The sequence below is a fragment of the Anoplopoma fimbria genome, chromosome 18 (assembly GCF_027596085.1).
Source record: "Anoplopoma fimbria isolate UVic2021 breed Golden Eagle Sablefish chromosome 18, Afim_UVic_2022, whole genome shotgun sequence".
In the NCBI taxonomy this organism is placed as follows: Eukaryota; Metazoa; Chordata; class Actinopteri; order Perciformes; family Anoplopomatidae; genus Anoplopoma; species Anoplopoma fimbria.
In genome coordinates, this window is record NC_072466.1 from 14,089,564 (window position 1) to 14,108,728 (window position 19,165).

General features: G+C 37.2%; 1 protein-coding gene across 1 annotated transcript in view; it reads right to left on the bottom strand.

The window, feature by feature from the left end:
* rgs6 (regulator of G protein signaling 6) overlaps positions 1 to 19,165 on the bottom strand; it is an 83,853-nt gene that overhangs the window by 15,600 nt on the left and 49,088 nt on the right. Inside the window, exons 3-8 of the mRNA XM_054618069.1 lie at positions 8,430 to 8,526; positions 6,459 to 6,509; positions 5,215 to 5,321; positions 2,746 to 2,797; positions 1,216 to 1,280; positions 890 to 966 (exon numbers count right to left, since the gene is read on the bottom strand). Coding sequence (XP_054474044.1) covers positions 890 to 966; positions 1,216 to 1,280; positions 2,746 to 2,797; positions 5,215 to 5,321; positions 6,459 to 6,509; positions 8,430 to 8,526 — 449 coding nt within the window. The remainder of the gene's footprint in view (positions 1 to 889; positions 967 to 1,215; positions 1,281 to 2,745; positions 2,798 to 5,214; positions 5,322 to 6,458; positions 6,510 to 8,429; positions 8,527 to 19,165) is intronic.

A 19,165-nucleotide genomic window follows, 5' to 3' on the forward strand; every position in this document is an offset into this window, starting at 1 on the left:
AAATTTCTACCAAAATGTAGTAAATTTACTCAGTATCCTAATTTCATACTTAATATTTTTACTTTACTATATGTCCTTTACTCATTACACAAATACATGTATTTACATATATAGCTAGTTACTTGTCATATAGTCTTCCTTACAACACTGATAATGGCTGTTTTTAGTTAAAACTTTCAAAGAGGTTTTCATTTTTTATATAAAGGACCTCCAAACTGAAACCCATGAAAAATGAATAAAACAATATGAAGATCAAGTCCTCTGGACAAAAAAACATAGTTATGTGTGTCCACTGGCTTTTTAAAACTGTTGGTCACACAGATCAGAAAGCAATTCTAAGCTGCATGCAACTTGCACAATCACTATGTCCTAAATTAAAGGTGGCAGGTGCACACACGAGTGTGAAAACCATACAGGGTCCATAATAGTTTGTCTATGTATCTAAAGATCTTGGGACTATTTTGAACACACTGTTCTCTACACCTTGGATTCAGAGTTTATCAATAAATTAAAAAGTAGTGTTCTTGCTCAGTCAGGTATCCATCTTTTTTTCCCCTTTTTATCCTCTTCTGTCTCCATTTTCCAATTTATATATGTTCCCAAAGCTTACTGTCCCTCATAGCGAAATTATAAAAATGATGTATCATGTTTTCTATAACTCAGAAACAGAAAGTTGTAGACCTACGGAGCCCCGCTAACACTGGACAGTACATGTTGTAAGGAACCCCTTTACAGGAGGGTTAATGGAGTCTGTCACAAACACTCACTGTTCATAATATGGGATGTGGCATATTGATACTGTAGTGTTTGTCTTTTACCTAAGGTGTAAGTGACATCACTGCATGAATTGTAGTTTTTATGAGTTGCCGTGGTAACAGAGCACACTTACTTGACCTGGGCCTCAGCCTGCATGTAGATAAACTCCCACTTCCTGGCAAAGGCTCTCTGCAGCCTGGCTAGGTTCTCCTGTTGGAGAGAAGAAAGAGACACAGAGTCATGTTATGATCAAAAATCTCAAAGGAAAAAAAGAATATTAAAACTTAAAATATTAAAACCACAGTTTTGAAGTTTCTGAGATACAGTATAGATCTCATATTATCACAGACACGCATAAATCTGACCTTTAAGGGATTGTGATTTTCTGCCTCGGTCCTGACACACAGATCAATACTAAGAAGTATCGATTTGTGTATAGAGGAACAATCCAGCACTCACCGCTTCATAATCTGCCAGCTCCAGCCTGGTCTTGTTCTGCATGGTCCGCTTGCACAGGTAAATGGCTGCAAGAGGGACAAAGAGGATCCAAGACTGGGATTTATCAGGAGGCCTATACACTCCCCTTCATCTTGAATCTCTCATCACCTATGCACCTGCTTCATCTCTCCTCACCTCCCATGGTATGAGAGTATAATCACTTTCGGAGGCCGCCTGTCCACTCTTGCTCTGGACAGGCAGCTTTACGAAAATGATGATTGGTGATTGACTAATCCTCTTGACTGGTCCCCTCTACAGCAAAGGGTACAAGTTGTGCTACATAGCGTAGCTCAGTGGGAGGTCATTTGTATTTATATTAAGGTATAACCTCATATAAAAGGGTGTGTTTAATCCTATAAAAAGGTATGAACTATTATACATTATATCAAATCCAATTTTTTTGACACTTTATATGATCCGATTGTTTTTTTAGCGATATCCATTTAATGTATTTACATTCTGTAATTACCTCTCTAGAAGTTAGTTTTCATTGTTAGTGGAGTCCACACCTCCCACATGGTATACAAGCTTCCTCTGACAAACTGGTATACAAGCTTCCTCTGACAAACTTCATTGAAACTCAAAATGATGAAATAATTTTATTGATAGCAGATATTAAGCCAGACAAACCACTATACAGTATTCAAAAGAAACTACTATGTATTCAGCCTTTGAATGAAAAGTTACAAAAATATAGTAGAATTGCAAGATTGGTAGACAAATTATATAGTTATATATGACTGGTTGATATCCACATATTTAAACAGTCAGTATAGGCCATGCAAACCAACATATTGGTCTAACCCCACTGTGAATAAATATTTAGGTTACCACATAGCTTTACAGTCATTATCAAACCAGTGCCTGTAAACCAGAAACTGAGACTGTTATCTATACAATATAGTTGTTTCTGCAAATGAGATTAACATTTTGGGAGTTGAGCTGTGCTCTACAGCCGAGCTATAAATATTCACTTACAGCTACACGAGAATTTGTTTTTAGTCTTTATTTAATTAGCTGTTGCTTGGTGAAGGTAAATGAAGATTTGTATGAAACATTTTCTAAAGTGCTGTTTGGGATCCAGATTGATCCCTTTATTAGTTCTGAATGTAGAGTCCATTTCACTGTTATTTATGGATAATTGTATTCTGCTGATTTGGGAACTGTAGAATGCACTCAACTTTAACCTCATAAGCACTTGAAAATGCAGTGAATTAAATTTACAGACTGAGTACCGGTGAAATATTATAGTCGAGACACTGATACTGATCAACAGCTCTATCAACACTCCTTCAGATATCATATTGTTGTCTTTTTGGCCATTCAGTGGTACTACGTATTTCCATTACAACACTATTCTAGGATAATATATTTGATGAAAACGAAATAATCCTTTAAACATGGAGGAATACTTACATAAGGAAAATTTATCACAAAAATGTGTGTGTGTGAAAAATAAATAAAACAAAAATGTAAATGTATCCCTCTTACCATAGTCTGTGTTCTCAGGCTCCCAACAGTTGGATGGCCAAAAATACGGTGCCTGGCGGTAAAACAGTGAAAAAAGTGAGAGTGAAAAGATGTGGATCAACCAATGGTTAGTATTTCAAAGACAGAGATCCAAAACTATGCAGGCGATTGCATACTTTCAAAACCTTCTGCCAAAATTTGGAGTGGTGACAATCACCTTTAGGAGACAGTTGTTATGACTGTGACACACAGCATTGCACATGATTGCAGTGCACCACTATGTGAGCAATACAAATATTTTCATTATCAGTATTGAACAGATTCAGAACAGCTGACTCCTAAAATGTTTCTCCTAGTAAGAGGCATCCTGGGGTGCTGCAGAGGCGTGGGAGTACTGCAGCAACACAATAAAGTGAGTAGTGATGAAAGCTGCAAGATAAACAATTGGAAAACAGAATAAAAAGCCAGCAGGAAAAGAAGAGATTCTGATAGGATTGTTATTTGACATAGCTCGCAGGGTTTTGAATCACAATTTTTAAAACCATCTTTTGTTGTTTCAATGAAGAGAGACTTTTACAGGGTGTTAATTGTTTTGATTTTCCTCCTCCGTGTTTCTCTTTGCCTTGCACTTCATTTGCCTGAAAAATGAAATGCTAATGAATGGTGATTATCTCTATGTAGCTTTTTTACAATGGCGAACGGCCCTCCTCCTCCTCCTCCTCTTGTATTCTCCACCACTTCACTTTGAAGGAGGAGTACCAAGGTCAAAGTACGGTAATGTGCACTGCGGTCTCGTTTAATTAAACTGCTCCTCTAGCTCTGGATGAGACTCACCCTCCAACAAGACTCAGTGAATAAGACAGAGGAAAATACTACACAGAGATCATTCTTATCTCACCGTGTGCTGCCTTGCTGTTCCCCACTGAGGAATGTGAAAACATTGTTTCCTTTTTAATTAGGAAATTCTGGATAAAACTGTCTGACATAATTAATCAGTGACTTTTAATGGCATTGTTTTATCTGTGAACAGTCAAGGAGGAGTAAAATGTCTCTCTTTCCTTTCTGTCCCATGGCGAGACTTGAATTCTAGTGCACTACTCTACTACACTATGTTTCTCTGCAGGTTTTTGGTAGCCGCCTACTCAGACCTCCTTCCCTCGCCGGCTTGATGAATATTTTAACAGATCACCATTCATTTTTAATAGGGTCACAGGATCCCAACATAGTACTGAAAAAAGTATAGACAGCCGACAGGCCCTTTTGTAATCAAGAACAAGATTGGTGTGATGTAATTCCATAACAGAACAAGTAATCTTCAACGGTTGATTAAGGTCTTTATGAAAACTAAGCGCTCTCACGATTAGATTAACCTCGCTGGACTTATGATATCTCTCACGCTAATGCAGGATTAGTTTGAGCTTAGGTATGTTACGAAAGGCACAGGCAATTTGCACTTATTGAAGAAAACAACTTTAATGCATTCAAATAAAGTGCTGTTATTAGAAAATCAAGCATTTTACACACAATATGTGTACAAGTCCAAAATTCCAAGAATGGCATTCCAGTGGAGGACCTGGCATCGTGTATTTTAACCATTTATCAAGCTCTTTTGACTGGCTGAAATGTCCAGGAGGAACCCTACATGATTCAAATTAAAAATATTTCTACAGCTGTTATGTGTAGCTTTAACAAGACAACAGACTACAACAGTGCTTTGAGCTACATGCTATCTCACTTTGCTAACATTCTCACAATGACAATGCTAACATGCCAATTTTTAGCAGATACAATTTTTGCCATGTTCACCATCTTACACTAGCATCTATTTAGCACAAGACACGTTATATAGTATAGCTGGGGCCGATGGGAATGTCAATAATTTGGCAGGTATTTAGTAATTAATTTTGGATAATTTAAGATTTTGATATGGCGCTAGATGAAAAGTCGGGGGACCAAATGACAACACATGTATCGCTAAAAATATTTATTTTCTACACAGGTGTGTTAGTGTTCCTGCTACGTAATATTGTGCATTTACTCTAAAGTAAATCCTTTACTCGCTTGTGCTGTAAACTCATCCAGCAGAAGTCTCTCAAAATTCAATCTGAGGTCACAAAATGCAGAATCAGATAGTTTCTCAGGTCTCTCAGCAATTAACTTAAACATGGAATGGTAGTTATAATAATGTTTTAAAATCAATGCGTTAGCGTTGTTGGCAACATTTGATATTGCACTCAGTATCAGGTGACAAAAGAGAATTTCAGCAAAGAGCCAATTACCTATTTCAGGAGTCTCAAAAGACCATATAACCCTAAACCATTAACCCAAGACACACCAAAAAGCAAATGTTCACAGAACTCTCTTTGTGGCAAACTGTCAGTCTTGAACTATCTAAATAAAGATATTATGATCTATTGATACTAGAAGTAGCCACGTTTGCCTGCTGCAGCCTCCTCTGTGTCTTTATCATCACTTGATTCTACTGCTCACCTGAAAGCGGTAGAAAGTGCCATCATCTTTGAGGGAGAGGACGTGGTCTGAGATAGGGAAGAAGTACCCCTGAGCTGCAATGAGACTCCCGATGTGCATGGCCTCAGCTGTGACACGAAGAGAACAAGGACGGCTGATTACTGTGGGTTCCTCAGTAATAGTCCCAGAAAGAGAATCTGCCCAAAATATATATATCTACTTGGATGGAATTGACTCAGTGGTAGCAATATTAAGACAATGCAATCAAAGTACAGACTTGTGAAAGTGATGTTTCAGGGGAAAAAGTAAAGCAGCTGCCAAATATAACAATATTCAAGACAGGATTTTCTAAAGAGGAGGATTTGGAAAAAAGCCACACATGTACTGTTATGCCATTAGATGTCACACAGTTTACCATCTTCCATGGCCTGTTGTATCCTTTTAAATTCAAATTGGATTTCAGCTATAGGATTCAGCACTGAGGTGGTTTGACTGGGGGTTTACATGGATGACTCAATTATTGACTCAGTCCAGGCTGTGGGCTATTGCACCAACAATAAACACTGCTCTCCCACCACCATGCCTCAGGTCAGGTCAACTAAACAACAAATTCACAGAAAAATCTAGCTGTTTTTGTTGTTGTTGTTAAAACCTTAGTTTTCTTATTTCCCTGCTCATTCTGTTGTTTTTGCACTGTATTTTCTTGTTTTAACTTGTGAAAAATGTATCAGTTGATGATGTTTGAGTTTCTTCAGATAAAGTGTAAGGCAAACTGCACAGATATTCTATTTATTCAAACATACCTGTATTTTAGTTTCTGAAAAGATAACATTTGACAGATTTTTCCTAAGACCTGCGCACCACCTCAGTGCTACCACACATTGTGTCTGACCTTTCATAAACTGGACTGCTGTGACAAACTCCGGTTATCTAGCTGCCATGTCAGGTAAGTTCTCAACATAACAATAAATATACCTCAGTAATTTATATTGCACTGTACGACAACTTCAAAGTACATTTGACATTTAACATAAAAGACAACTCATGCTTTCATAATTTTTTTGTCATTTGTGGCTATAATAATCTAATTTGGGAAATGCTGCACCCGGTAGGTTTCTGTGCATAATTCTTTCAATATTAACATGCATTTTATAAAAATAAAGCCCTGTAGTTCTAATAAGATTTTTGTTCTCATGGTAGGCTGTTGCTTTTCAAAAAGTCATTATATTCAACACTGCATTCAGGTATCATTTGTCAAAACATACCTGGATCCTCCATTGACAGGTTCTTCATCAGCCACTGTACAATATCTGTACCTGAATCAGGTCAGACAGAGAAAGACAAATGATGGTTATACAATGTATGGCCACACATCTTGTATAAATGGGTTTGATTTAAGAAATAGAAGGAAATGGGGGAAAGTAAGAAAAGCAATAGAAAATAAAAGTGATTTTTGTCGCTGGACTTACGATATCAGACAAGATGAATGAAATTAAATAAATATGATAACCCCCAAAACTCCAATTAATATTATTTGTAAAAGAGGCTTTTCAATAGATATTGAAACTAAAATAATTATATCTGCAAGCTAAATTAAAGAAACGATTTCAAAATAATAGAATCCAATGAAGAAATAATAAATATTCTGACTTCTTCATCCCAAGCAGTTGTCTTGAAACAGATATATCAACCAAGACAAGTTTCACACTGCTCAAATTTAAAATGATCTCCTACCCACTGGCACTCAGAAAAGCAATTTTTAGAGAAGTTACATTATTTTATGTATTAATTTACAATGGGTTAAGATACTTAAGGTTCTTTCTCGGTGGAGATAGAGTTTCATCTCATCTGTGCTTTTTCCTCTGCTTTTTCTGAGTTCCGAGGGAGGCGGTGTTAAATTCTTCACCATTCATTAGTTTCCTTGCCCTCGGCACTCAGCTACAAACATTTGAGCTGCTGTTCTGCACATCCATCCGCTGCTGAAGTAATTGTGTTTATTGATATGCTCTGCTTATGGCATTTTGGTGTAATGCATTTTCCATAAGTGCAAGGACTGAGAGGGTGAAGAAGAATGTTAATAGCCTTTCTTTGTTTCCATCATTTGTTAGAGGTGTGTCAAAGCCTCCCAACTGTGGCTCCAGACTTTTAAAGTGATTTAGATTATCAATCGAAACAACAACAGCCAGCAGGCAAGGTGGCTGACTTCAATCCCCACCTGACAGGTACAACTGGCTTATAATGTCATTATTTTTCTATTTTAAATGTGTTGTGCATGTTTCCCATCATTTTCTTGACAGTAGGATAACAGCATTATTCATTATGTTTCCACACTCTCACTTTCTTTTCCAAACTTTTAATCATATGTTGTCCTCCCACTCTCCCTTCAGCTATTCTGAGCCACTGCTGAAGAAACGGATCATCAGCCTTAACAGAACCAGAATAAAATGCAGCCACAATTCACATATGTATGTATATCGATCATCCATCCATATTAGAAGAGAGATATAGAGTTGAATAGATGGATAGATATTGCAAGTTAACATGAAGTGGATGCCTGAACAAAGTAAATTACTTAATCCAATAGCAAATATTACATTTGGGAGACTATCCTGACCAGAAAAACAACGGCATTGCTTGTTTGATCAAAAACTAATACGTATTTTTAAAGAGCCAACAGATAATTATCACCCACCTCTGCAGCCCTCTTGATCCTCTACAGAGTGCAGAGATGAGGGAAAATAAATGAATACGGGTTTTAACAACCCATGTCTACATCTTTTTATGACACAGACCTTTAATGTTTCAAGGAAAAAATTATTGTTCTCAGATTCAGAGTTGTTTTGATGTTAGTATGAGGCAGAAAACATCTTTGTGAGGAAGTCAAGAAAAACTTTTTGTTTCGTGATTCTTTTTTACCGTGGTGACAATCTTTCCCTCAACTTATTCAAGTGGTTTGGGTGGTTTTGGAAGGCAGTTAAACACAAACAGTTTTTAATTTAGGGTTGAGGACTTGTTGTTTGTTGCTGTTTAAAAGGATTTATCTACCTTATTTCAAGAATTAATTCAAGAGAACGAGGAGAGCACTGAACAACCTACCCTGAAAAGAGGATCCACAAAGAGGATTGGTGGATGGTCTCCTCAGGGCCCCCTTTTGACTTTCTCACTTGTAAAAGTGTGTGTTTGCACAGTGCAGGGTTTGCCTGTCTTTGACATCTACTTCTCTCTCTACTTCTTACCTGTAACTACACTGGGGATTTTGGTCATGAAACTTTTCACAGTTCTGATGGGCACACCCTCCGTCTCATCCTGGATGAGAGTGATAATGTCTTCAATCTGCAGAGGATGGCAGGCAAGGAGGACAAAAGGAGGGACAAAGACAAAAAGGGAAAAGTAGATACAGTTAAAACATGTTAGTTAAGATTGAAGACCACACAAGCTGACCTGTTGAAAGAGGCTGCCTGTGAAATTAGACACAACCAGTGTGTGTATACCTTAGCACAAAACTTGCTGGTTTGGTTTACCAAACAGAAAGAGGGTGCATTAATTGATGCACAAACAGAGACAAAGCTTTCAGAATTTTTGGTGTACCAAGGCATTTGTTTCATTTAACCATGAAATGCTACTGTTTTTACATGTTATGAAATGGGCACCTGGAAAACTGCTCAAAGAAAAAAAAAAATTTGGAGTAGTGAGCTTATGTTGCATTAGTGGTTCTCCTCATCTCCGTCACTAATTTCTCATTGGTTTATCACTTAAATGTCTTGGCCCAGAATCTTGTTTTATAAGTAACTAAATCACATAAAGGAAGTAACAGTCCGAAATAATGTAGCCTTTAAACATGCAAAAAGAAAAAGCTGTAATCAGATGCTTACACATGGTTACTGTACATGGTCATAATATCTACAAAAGTTGCTAAAACAGCATAAAGTGGGAGGAAATCTCAAAACTGAGTCACAGGAAATCATTTGATATAAACAGAAGATGAGGTTCAGCTGGAACAGCACGTGCCGTTGGCTTTATATCATAACTGTACGGATATTAAACAAAACACAACGCCCACTTTGCACTGTAGTAGTCAGATCTGTTGTTTTGATTGCAATGTTGACACCCCCTCTCTGCACAGATGCTTTCTTGTTTGTGTCAGTGAGTGGGATGTGATAAGTTGGTCGCTTTGGAGACAGCTTACTCAAAACTATCACTGAATTCAGCCCTTATATAAAAAGAAAGAGAGGGGGAGGGGGGTTACACGTGCTTTTTACACCTGGACCATTAAAGAGATCATCAGAAAGACACAAAATAAATCATGCGCACATTCAGTCATGAATTCACAGATAAGAAAAATCCTTTGACTTCCTGTGCATCTAGTGCATACAGTGTATTGTACAGCACATAAAGCCCCGTATTCTAAAAATGAAGTCCTCACACAACAAACTGCATTGTGAATTACGTTTTGAGGGAAACATGTTTTGTCGTGTATAATTTTTGCTTTTGATGTATCTCAAATAAGTTTCATCCCATTTATAGAAAGTCGTCTATCACACAAGGGACTGTTAGTGTCCTGTATGAACCAAGTACGAAACATAACCATTTTGTTGTGTTTTTGTTTTGTTTTAATTTCATAGTCATCTTAAGACAAACCAAAATGTTTTTTATTAAACATAATTAAGTAGTTTTTTAGTGTTCAATTTTTTGATTTGTTTCAATTTACAACATTAACCAAATGTTTTAAATTGTTTAAAACTGTGACCCTAATTCAGGATAAAAAGTGTTTCCCCAGAACAGTAATTATTTGTGCAGTTTAGTTCTTTGGAAACATAATCTTGATTGTGACAGGGTCCTCATGCTGTGTGCATTTTCTTGACCCTTTTAGATTTGTGAGTATATTTATAATATAGCTGTCAGTGAAGTACAATTCTCGCAGACACCCACACTGGGTCAAAGCTTACATGACTAATTCCACACAGAGTCTCTATTTAATGTACAGTGCTTTATATAGACACAACATACTATGCATCCAATCCTGTAATAAATATTTCTCTAAATGATCAAGCTTGTACTATGCTTTGCTGATATTTGATTGTATGAGTACAATGCAATATATATGTATCTCATGTCCTACAATACAAAAGAGTATCTTGTTCTAACCGCTAAATATTTAGAAGCTGTGATATTTATAGCATAGGAACCTAAATGAGGAAATGCAGGATGAGGGCGAGACAACAGAAGAGAAATTAAGCTGCTTCATAAAAGCAAAAGGACAAAGCTACAAAAGCATCACATTAGTATTTTGCAAAGCACAGCTTGTTGAATGTTTGTTATGCACACTAGCTCCCACAGTGTGACCTTCACTAAGTTTCTTGAAAAAGTTACGATTGTTTTTTTGATTTTATGATATCCATCTAATATATTTATAAAATACCACATACTAGACTTATTTCCATTGTTGTCCTGGTATTTAACCACCAACCAACCCTATCGGGGATGGACAGAGGCATTGGCCTAAGATACACTGGAGATTAAGGACTAAGCTATTTTCTTTTTCATCGAACAAACAAGCTACAAGGTTGTGTTATGTATCCATCACCTGCCACATTTTACAGCTCTAAATCAACACCTTGTGGTCGTAGATATCAATGCATCCATCTATACATAGTTTTGGCCACTTAAAGGAATAGTTCAACACTTTGGGAAGTACATATTTTTCGTCTTTCCCTCGCCAGCAAATGATCGGTGGGTGATCCGGGCACCAGTAATACAGATGGAAGCCAAACATCGTTCATTTGTTTCCCTCTAAGTTTGAAGCTGAAACCAGGTAACAATTAGCTTATCATAAAGTATGGAAACCTATCTTGTTTTTTTTAAATACACAAACAAATATCCCAAAACAACAATTTGTGGTTTTATAGGGAATTGCAGGCTGCAAGAACTTCTTGGCCAGGTCAGCGACTTCCTGGAGTTTATGGATTGATGAAAAGACTCTATGAGAACTCGCTGTGCCGAGGCAATAAATAATTGGAGCATGTAACTCCTTGTTAGACCATAACTTGTCAGTTTTACATTTCTGTATGAGATCAATTTTGGAGAGAGACTAGTTGTTTCCCTAAGCTTCCAGTTTTTATTCTCAGCTAAGACTATAAGCATTGCTCAGGGACACAATTACAGAATATATTTAAGAAAAGAAAAGCTCAAAAAGCACATCCCATTCACCTCCAAAGACAAGACAACAGCCAACATTCAAACTAACAAGAATTTTTGTTTTAAATCTAGCCATCAGTCTTCTGTCCCCTTGTTCCCCTCTTTTGTTGAGGTAACTGATCCTGGCTGTCTGCCATAAGCAAGGGCACAGGCAGCTTCAGGCTACACATCAGAATCAATATAATACGATTCTAACAAGACCTTGATGGTTTGTGGAGACAGCTGCTCAAATGACTTTAGTGGCTTCCGCTGTCATGAAAAATTCACTCCTGCCCCACCAATCAAAACCAGTTATCACTACAGGTTTATTGCAGACTACAACAGCTGTCGACTCAAGAATTTTAGAAAAAGAAAAGCCCAAATTGCCGCATGGATGTCTGATCACAAAAAGGCTGCCATTTTTTAATCTGGAAAAAGTAGTAAAATCTAAAATGCATGACTACCTAGGCATCAGGGGATGTTTTCCTTTACATGGATACAACAAGTTGAGTCATAGTTGGTAGATTAGTCACAGTCAAGAGAGAAAACAGACAGCTTCAAACAAGCATATAGTGAATCAGCTTGAAGACCAAAAAATAAAATAAAACATCACATCACTGGTCTCAACCCTGGGGAGTGGATTATAAAAATCGCCACAGCAACAATCACTTAGTTGAAACTGAGATACGATCAAAAATATCTCAAGGAGCATCACTTTAAAGTTACACAAGGTACCTTAACGCATGTGCCTGTTTTAGGGATGTGTGAGTTTGCTTGTGTGGTTGTGTTTCTGTCTTGGCTTTGAGTTCAGCCCAGTGGGAGCAGATTTCATCAGACTTATTGCAAGCCACTCTATTTAATGCCCTGTGGGGCAGTGGGCTGCCTGATTACAGGGTTATCGCCATGCACTTAACATGGACCAGCTAGTGGGCAGACAAGCAGTTTGGCAGACAGGTGGGTTATGGTGGGGACAAGGGCTATGCTGTTGATTGTGGTTTAATGATCCCCTTGGGCAACAGGATGGCCTCAACAGTGATGCTGATTCCATTGTCTCCGTCCCTCAGTAATCTGTTTAATGTTTGAGTGGGCATCGTTCTTTCTGGAGTCTTATGCAAGACAGAAAGAGGCATCTGATGGATAGTGAAGTGTAGGGAGGCAAAAATAAACACAATATTCTTTCAAACCTATATTATGGCAAGGGTAAGCTTCATCTTTAGAACACTTGAAGCCATTCACAGTGAAGGAAATATTCAAATGTTTTTCTTAGATAAAAACACAGCAAAATAAATCATTGAAAAAATATTAATTAAATTAAAGACACTCGTTTTTCACAATTACTCCTTTCAGAGTTTTAAATTGTTACACATTATTGTTATTTCATATGCAAGCAACATCTAAATGTTTTAGCTGGTTGAGATGGAGCTAATTTGAACTATTTTTGCATATTTTGTAAAATTGGTATGCCTTTTATATAAACATTTCTAATTTACAAAGTAGTAAATATTACAGTAAAATACATTGTAGTGGAATAAAAAGTACAATTCTTACTTATTTGTAACATGGTAAAACTATAACCTGGGATAAAATTGAAAATCTCAATAAACTACCTCAAAGTTCTATTCAAGTACTGCAGTACTTGATTAAATGTACTTAGAAATTTTCTACTGCAGCATTTTGGTCCAGATTTCACAGATTTTAAACGGATGTCATCTCATATATTTGATGCTGCTGTACATGTCCAGGGGGTTTCAGTTGTTAGCCGGGTAAACAAATGTTCTAGTCGGAACATTCATTTAACCTAAAACATGGTGCTGTCCCTCCTAGCCAAGAGTATTTTTCTGAATGAAAGTGGCCTAATACATTCTCAGTAGCCACGTGGACTCATGGGAAGAGGCCACAATAACTCTCAGCTGGACCCACAACCTGGAATGCACATCCCAAATACATGCAGAGGAGGCCAATAAAGTACACTTGCTCTGAAGAATACCGCCCTTTTGTATTCCTGACCCTGAAACAGCAGCAATTAGCCTTTCTTTACACAAAGAGAAATCTGTGGATCTTGGGAGAGGAGACAGACAAGGCCATCACAGTGGCTATAATGAAGCACGTATACATCCTGCTGAGAGGGAAAATGTCAGCCAAGGCCCAGAGGATGTCTGCGCAGAGATACCTGGGTAACACATTTTGAGAGAAAAGAAAGAAAATGACCTCGGCTGAACCCTGAAGCTACAAGCCTTTCACACAGTGTCAGGCCTAATGTCATTATGATGCATTAATGCTTCAGATATTTTGTGGTGGGGGGTATTACAAAAATGACCATTAAAACACTCTTCAAATGGTCCATCATAAGTCTCAAGCATGGTAACAATATCAGTCATTTTTTTAGGGTTTAAAATTGATGGCTTATGGTCATATTTTACATACCTTGGACAGTAAGCTCAAATATACCTGGGGAGAGTAGCATTGTACTCCATGAACTGATTAATTTAGATTCTGGGGAGGCTAAGTATGTGATCAGACTAGTCATATCAGACCATTCACTAATTTAACTCTTTCAAGAACTGCTTCAGCACATCTGCACATTACCCTCCACATTCAAGTGCTGAGAGACCATTCTGATTGCAACATGTTCTTCTGTGCTTTAAGTGGCTCTTGCATACTGATAAAGAACACTCAGACAGAAGGTCAAGTGGCAGAAAAAGGAGATGTGAGAAGAAGTGTGAAAAAACTTGCTGATAGCCACCCAAACAGAAAGTTTCTTGAAAATGTCATGCACATATTACATATTAGATGCGACCATGTACATGTACCTATATCCTCCCGTGCATGCATGGTTCATGACTGATGGAGGTGTGCATGGCTTAAGTACAGGGGACAGGATTAACCCACAGGAACTCTCTGCTGAGTGTAGCAGAGTGCTGCAAATGTAAACAGTGTCCTCAGACCAAATTAAATGTATCGAACATAAAGCAATATGCAAGGCTGTGCCCTCAACATCCGAAGAATGCTGCAGGTAAACAACTGACTAGTGCAAATGACTGACCCTAGATCTACTGATGGTGGCACCCATATGCACCGACTCCCTGCCAGCTCCACGGGCGTTTTGCTCTAAAATAACCTTTTGTGGAGGCATGACAAAGGTTTACCCATGGCAATCAATGATGTGTCATTAGCAACACTATACCATAAAGATCTCCAATAAAAAATGTGTCTTATGTTCATGAATGAAGCTTATCAGACTCCATCTAAATACTTTAAGTGGTTAAAAGTAGCCAAAAGATTAAACTACAGATCCGGTGACAGGAAGCCGGATTTTGGCTCAAGTTCTGAGCGTGAAATAGATTAAAAGAAACTCAATCCGCCTTTTAGATCAATTTCATGCACATATTCTTCATATAGTTTATTTTCGAGCTGTTTTAAAATCTGACAAAACAAGTCTGAGGAGACTCATTATCTACAAGTCCCAGTCTGCCAGCATGCTGTATATTCTATCACCACAAACTCAACAAACTTTAACAACATTTGATATGTCACAAAAATAACTTCATTATGATCCCTTGAAATGGAAAGCAGCTCATTTCAGTAGAAGCTCTTCTAATATGGTGTTATATGAATAAATGTTGGCACACAGGGTTGAGCATCATGTTGCTGCTAGAGTTTTCAAAATATCTATCAATTTCATGAAGATGTTTGGGAAGGTGGCAATAAAGTTCCAAAAAACTACCATTCAATATGTTTGTTGTCAAACAGATTTAAGAACTATATAAACTGTACCTCAAAGGGTCGAGTATGCTTTCATATTATAAGATACTGTATGTGACAGCAGTTCATAAAACACAAACCTAGGAAACCCTTGTCCTGGAACAGTGGAAATTCAGTCTGCCAATACAAACCTACCTTGGAAACAACCTCAGCATTTCATAATTTTACAACCTACTGCTAACATGAGCTGCACCAGCTCTCCCACATACACAAAAACACACAAACACATAAATATGGTTTAAAAGGTTAAGAATTTATTATCCTGATGTCATATTTATGATACTAATAATACAACTCACTCTACACTACCACTATCACGAAATTTGATTTAAAAAACTAAAATGTGAGTATGAACCACCTAGACTTTTAATGTGTCCTTATACGCCTTGCTATTACAATGAGACAGCCGAAGTTAGGCTTAGGCAACAAAACCACTTAGTTCGGCTTAGAAAAAACATAATAATTGGGCATTAGTATGGAAAACATGTCACAAACGTTACTTCAAAATAACTCATGAACACTGGTCTCCAACACTGGCCTCCAGGTTGAAAGTTCTGTGTTTGTTTATTTATGCTACATCACTTGCTCTAAGCATATAGCATATTTACTCTTAAGTATTTTAAGACTGGCGTAAATGGCATAAAATGATACTCAAAAAGCAAAAATGCCTTCCTTATTGCAAGCTAAATAACAAATGGTCTTGTCAATCATACGCCATTTAGTGAGACAGGGCCGAATGAAAACATGAGCCAAGAGACGCTTTACATGTCCAATTAGTATTTCAGACTGCCCAATTAAACTAATCTTGAAATCCAAGCTCATTTTATGGGTGGCCATAATGAGGTTCAAGCTTGTCACAACAGCAGTGGTTGCTGTCGGATCCACCCTAAAACACTATGATGTTTTAAATTCACTGCTGTCGCAATCACTAGTGTGTTAGTGTGTCAGCTCTAAATTGGTTTCATATTCACTGGTATTTTTTAGCTCCAGTTAAATAGAGTGTTTCAGTCATAATTTAGTCGAAGAATCAGTGGTGTTTCAGTCGTGGTTTTATTCTTAACCCCTTGTGTGGTCCTGGTTCATTATTCACACAGCCCAGTTGGTTGAACAATGCTGCAGTATCAGATAGTAATCGAGTTGAAGCATTATGTGTCTGTAGTTGTACTGCAGGCTCTGTATGTTTAGAGACAGTGGAGTGAGTAGTGTGTGGAATGAGGTATGTATAGACGCTTTGGTGTTTGCTTGAATGTGTGTGTGTGCGTGTGTGTGTGTGTAGGTGTATGAATATTGTATGTGTCATCTCGGGTAACTGTTCCTTCTGAAACCAGGCTCTGCTGTCAGTAGGGCACCTGTCCTCCCCTGCAGTGCCTGAATCCCACAGCTGCTGCACCGCTGCAGATATCACATGGATCTTTGAAGAGCAGATCACAATCAGGCTAGGAGTTTTAAGATTAGACTGCCAGGGGGTCATTCTGGGGATAATACATTATGATACCGCAATTATTATTACAGTCCCAGTGTAACATAAGATCATGTTATATGCTGCTCTATAATAATTTGAAAACCTTATTGTAACTATCCAGCTGATAAATATTTTGTATAGAATTCATACTACATTAATATTACTTTGCACTTAATGAGACAGAGTATCTTTATGTATAATTTTCTTAACTGCTTTTAATGTCTGACTATTGCTGTGTGTTTTAAGTTTTAAGTTTTTAGTGTGTAGCTTTTAATGCTGATTTTAAATGTCTGTAAAGCGTCTTTGAGTACTCTGAAAAGCACTCTATAAATAAAATGTATTATTATTATTATTATCCTTAAATACCAAATATAGTTCTAATAACCTCAAATAAACTTTGAAAAAGTATCTTAGATAAGAAAAGTCCAGATTCCCCCTATTACTGTCACATAAGATCACTGTCTTAATTGTAAATCAGTGAACTAGGGTGATCTTGGTGGTAAAACATTTTAGTCCCTTAAACTCTGGACTTAATTCAGAGAATATTCATTAAGAAATTATCTTTGTGAAAGACCTTTATTATTCCACTTGCTGTCAGGCACCAAAATGTAAAATGATTAAGCAGGCAAAGAGATAAACAAATGATGTGCAGTGTTTTCATAATGAAAAGTAAACAAACAATTCTTCACTTAATTGATTGATGAGATGTCTATTGACTCGAAGCAGTCGGATTTCCACCCCAAGCTTTCAAAAATGTTATATTTCATTAATTTAATTTAATATTTTTATTTCTGTCATGCCAAACATCTAGCAAACATGGGAATTTAAGTGACCACTATTTCATCTTCCTGCCTCAGTAAACTCAGTGTCTCAGGTGAGTTGTTTCCATAAAAACTATTAAATATCTACGATTATGTTGGAAAAAGCTAATTTTTTCTCTCCTCTCCCAGGCTTTCTCCAGATAACATTGCTAATTTATATGTTCCACATGTTAACAGCCATTCCAGTGCATCATCTGTATTTGCAAAATCTATATATAATGTAATCTTACTAAACAAAGCACCACACTGGAAAAAGGACAGTAGAAAATCTAAATGGAACTCATCGTCAATATGATTTAGACAATACATTCTCCAAATAAATCAATATTGAGCTTTTTGTTATTGAAAAATATGCTCACTAAATCTCGAGATGCAAAACAACCTGCATATATTTGGTCCAAGAACAAATAGTTTGCTTTGTCAACATACTTTCATTCATAATTCCATAACTGAGTTTAACATAATTTCCAACGAGCCTCATGATTATAGTCAGTCATTTTACACCGAATTGATAAATGCCTTTTCATAAGGGTTCCCGGCAAAAACATACCAACAGCCAATAAAATCGAATGAAAGTTGGAGGTGGGAAATCTCTTGACCAACATTGGGGAGGAAGCGCCTGTCAATGTTTTTCAGCAGTCATGCTGGAAATAAATGTTGAAAGTGCTTTGATGAATGGTGAATGAACGGAGATGCAATACAGGGAACAATACAAGTATTATAATCTGCTCAGATTGTCTAGTGTTGTAGCCGTGGTTTGTTCTTGTATTCACTATACTGTGAATCATTTTAAGATTGTATAAATGTTAGTTTTCCTGCTGCCTTAAAAATGTGAGTGAAGGTGCTAAATTCTAAACTCAGAGCATATCTATGATTGAGAGATTGCCTCCCCGCGGCTCTGAACATGGCAACAGCTGTGCCGGCGGCTAGAAACTAATGGTGATAGCAGCAAGAACAGTGTATAAGGATATATTATTGTTATTCGAGGAGATGTTATAAATGACGGGGAACAGAAATTAAGAATTAAAGTCCTGCTGCAGTTACTAGCAATACTGATCAAAATAAAGCAACTCATTACTCCACCAGATTACAACATATCAAATAGTTGTTGTTTTTTGCTATATTAGTGTTCTGAATTTCAATTTAGCACTTTTAACAGAACTCAAGTTGAATAGTTAGTTCAAAGTTGTCTTATAAGTTTTAAAATCGTCAACACCTTAAATTCACTGAATTTAAGAGACTATGCTTACCAAACTTAAAAGATTAAGTTGAATCAACAACTGTTCAGTCACTCTGACAAAGTTATTGGTCTGTCCATACAGTCTATATAGCAATCCCTTCCTAGAGCAATTCCAACGTAAGAGATGGGAGATAAGATCCACAGTCCTTGATCCATGCCCAAATGCATCACATTACAAGTTCAGCTGAAACTATAGTGAGGCTTGATTTGGCTAAAGCTCAGGCTGACTCCCTTTACAGCCAGTATGGACAAGAGATATATTAAAGTTCCCTAATTTACATATCCTCAGTGAGCTTTTTGCTTTAAAAAGGAAATATATCCATGCACACATTCTAAGTAACACTAAGAGGCTAACGTTATATTATATCGACCTTTAATCAAAGGGTGCCATAATAAGGTCGTGATAATGAATCTTCCTTGTGATGGAAATTGTTTCATAAAGTCTGGGCACTTACAGTTCATGAACAAGGGCTTCCATAAGACTACTGCAAGAGGACTCGGGTAATCCAACAT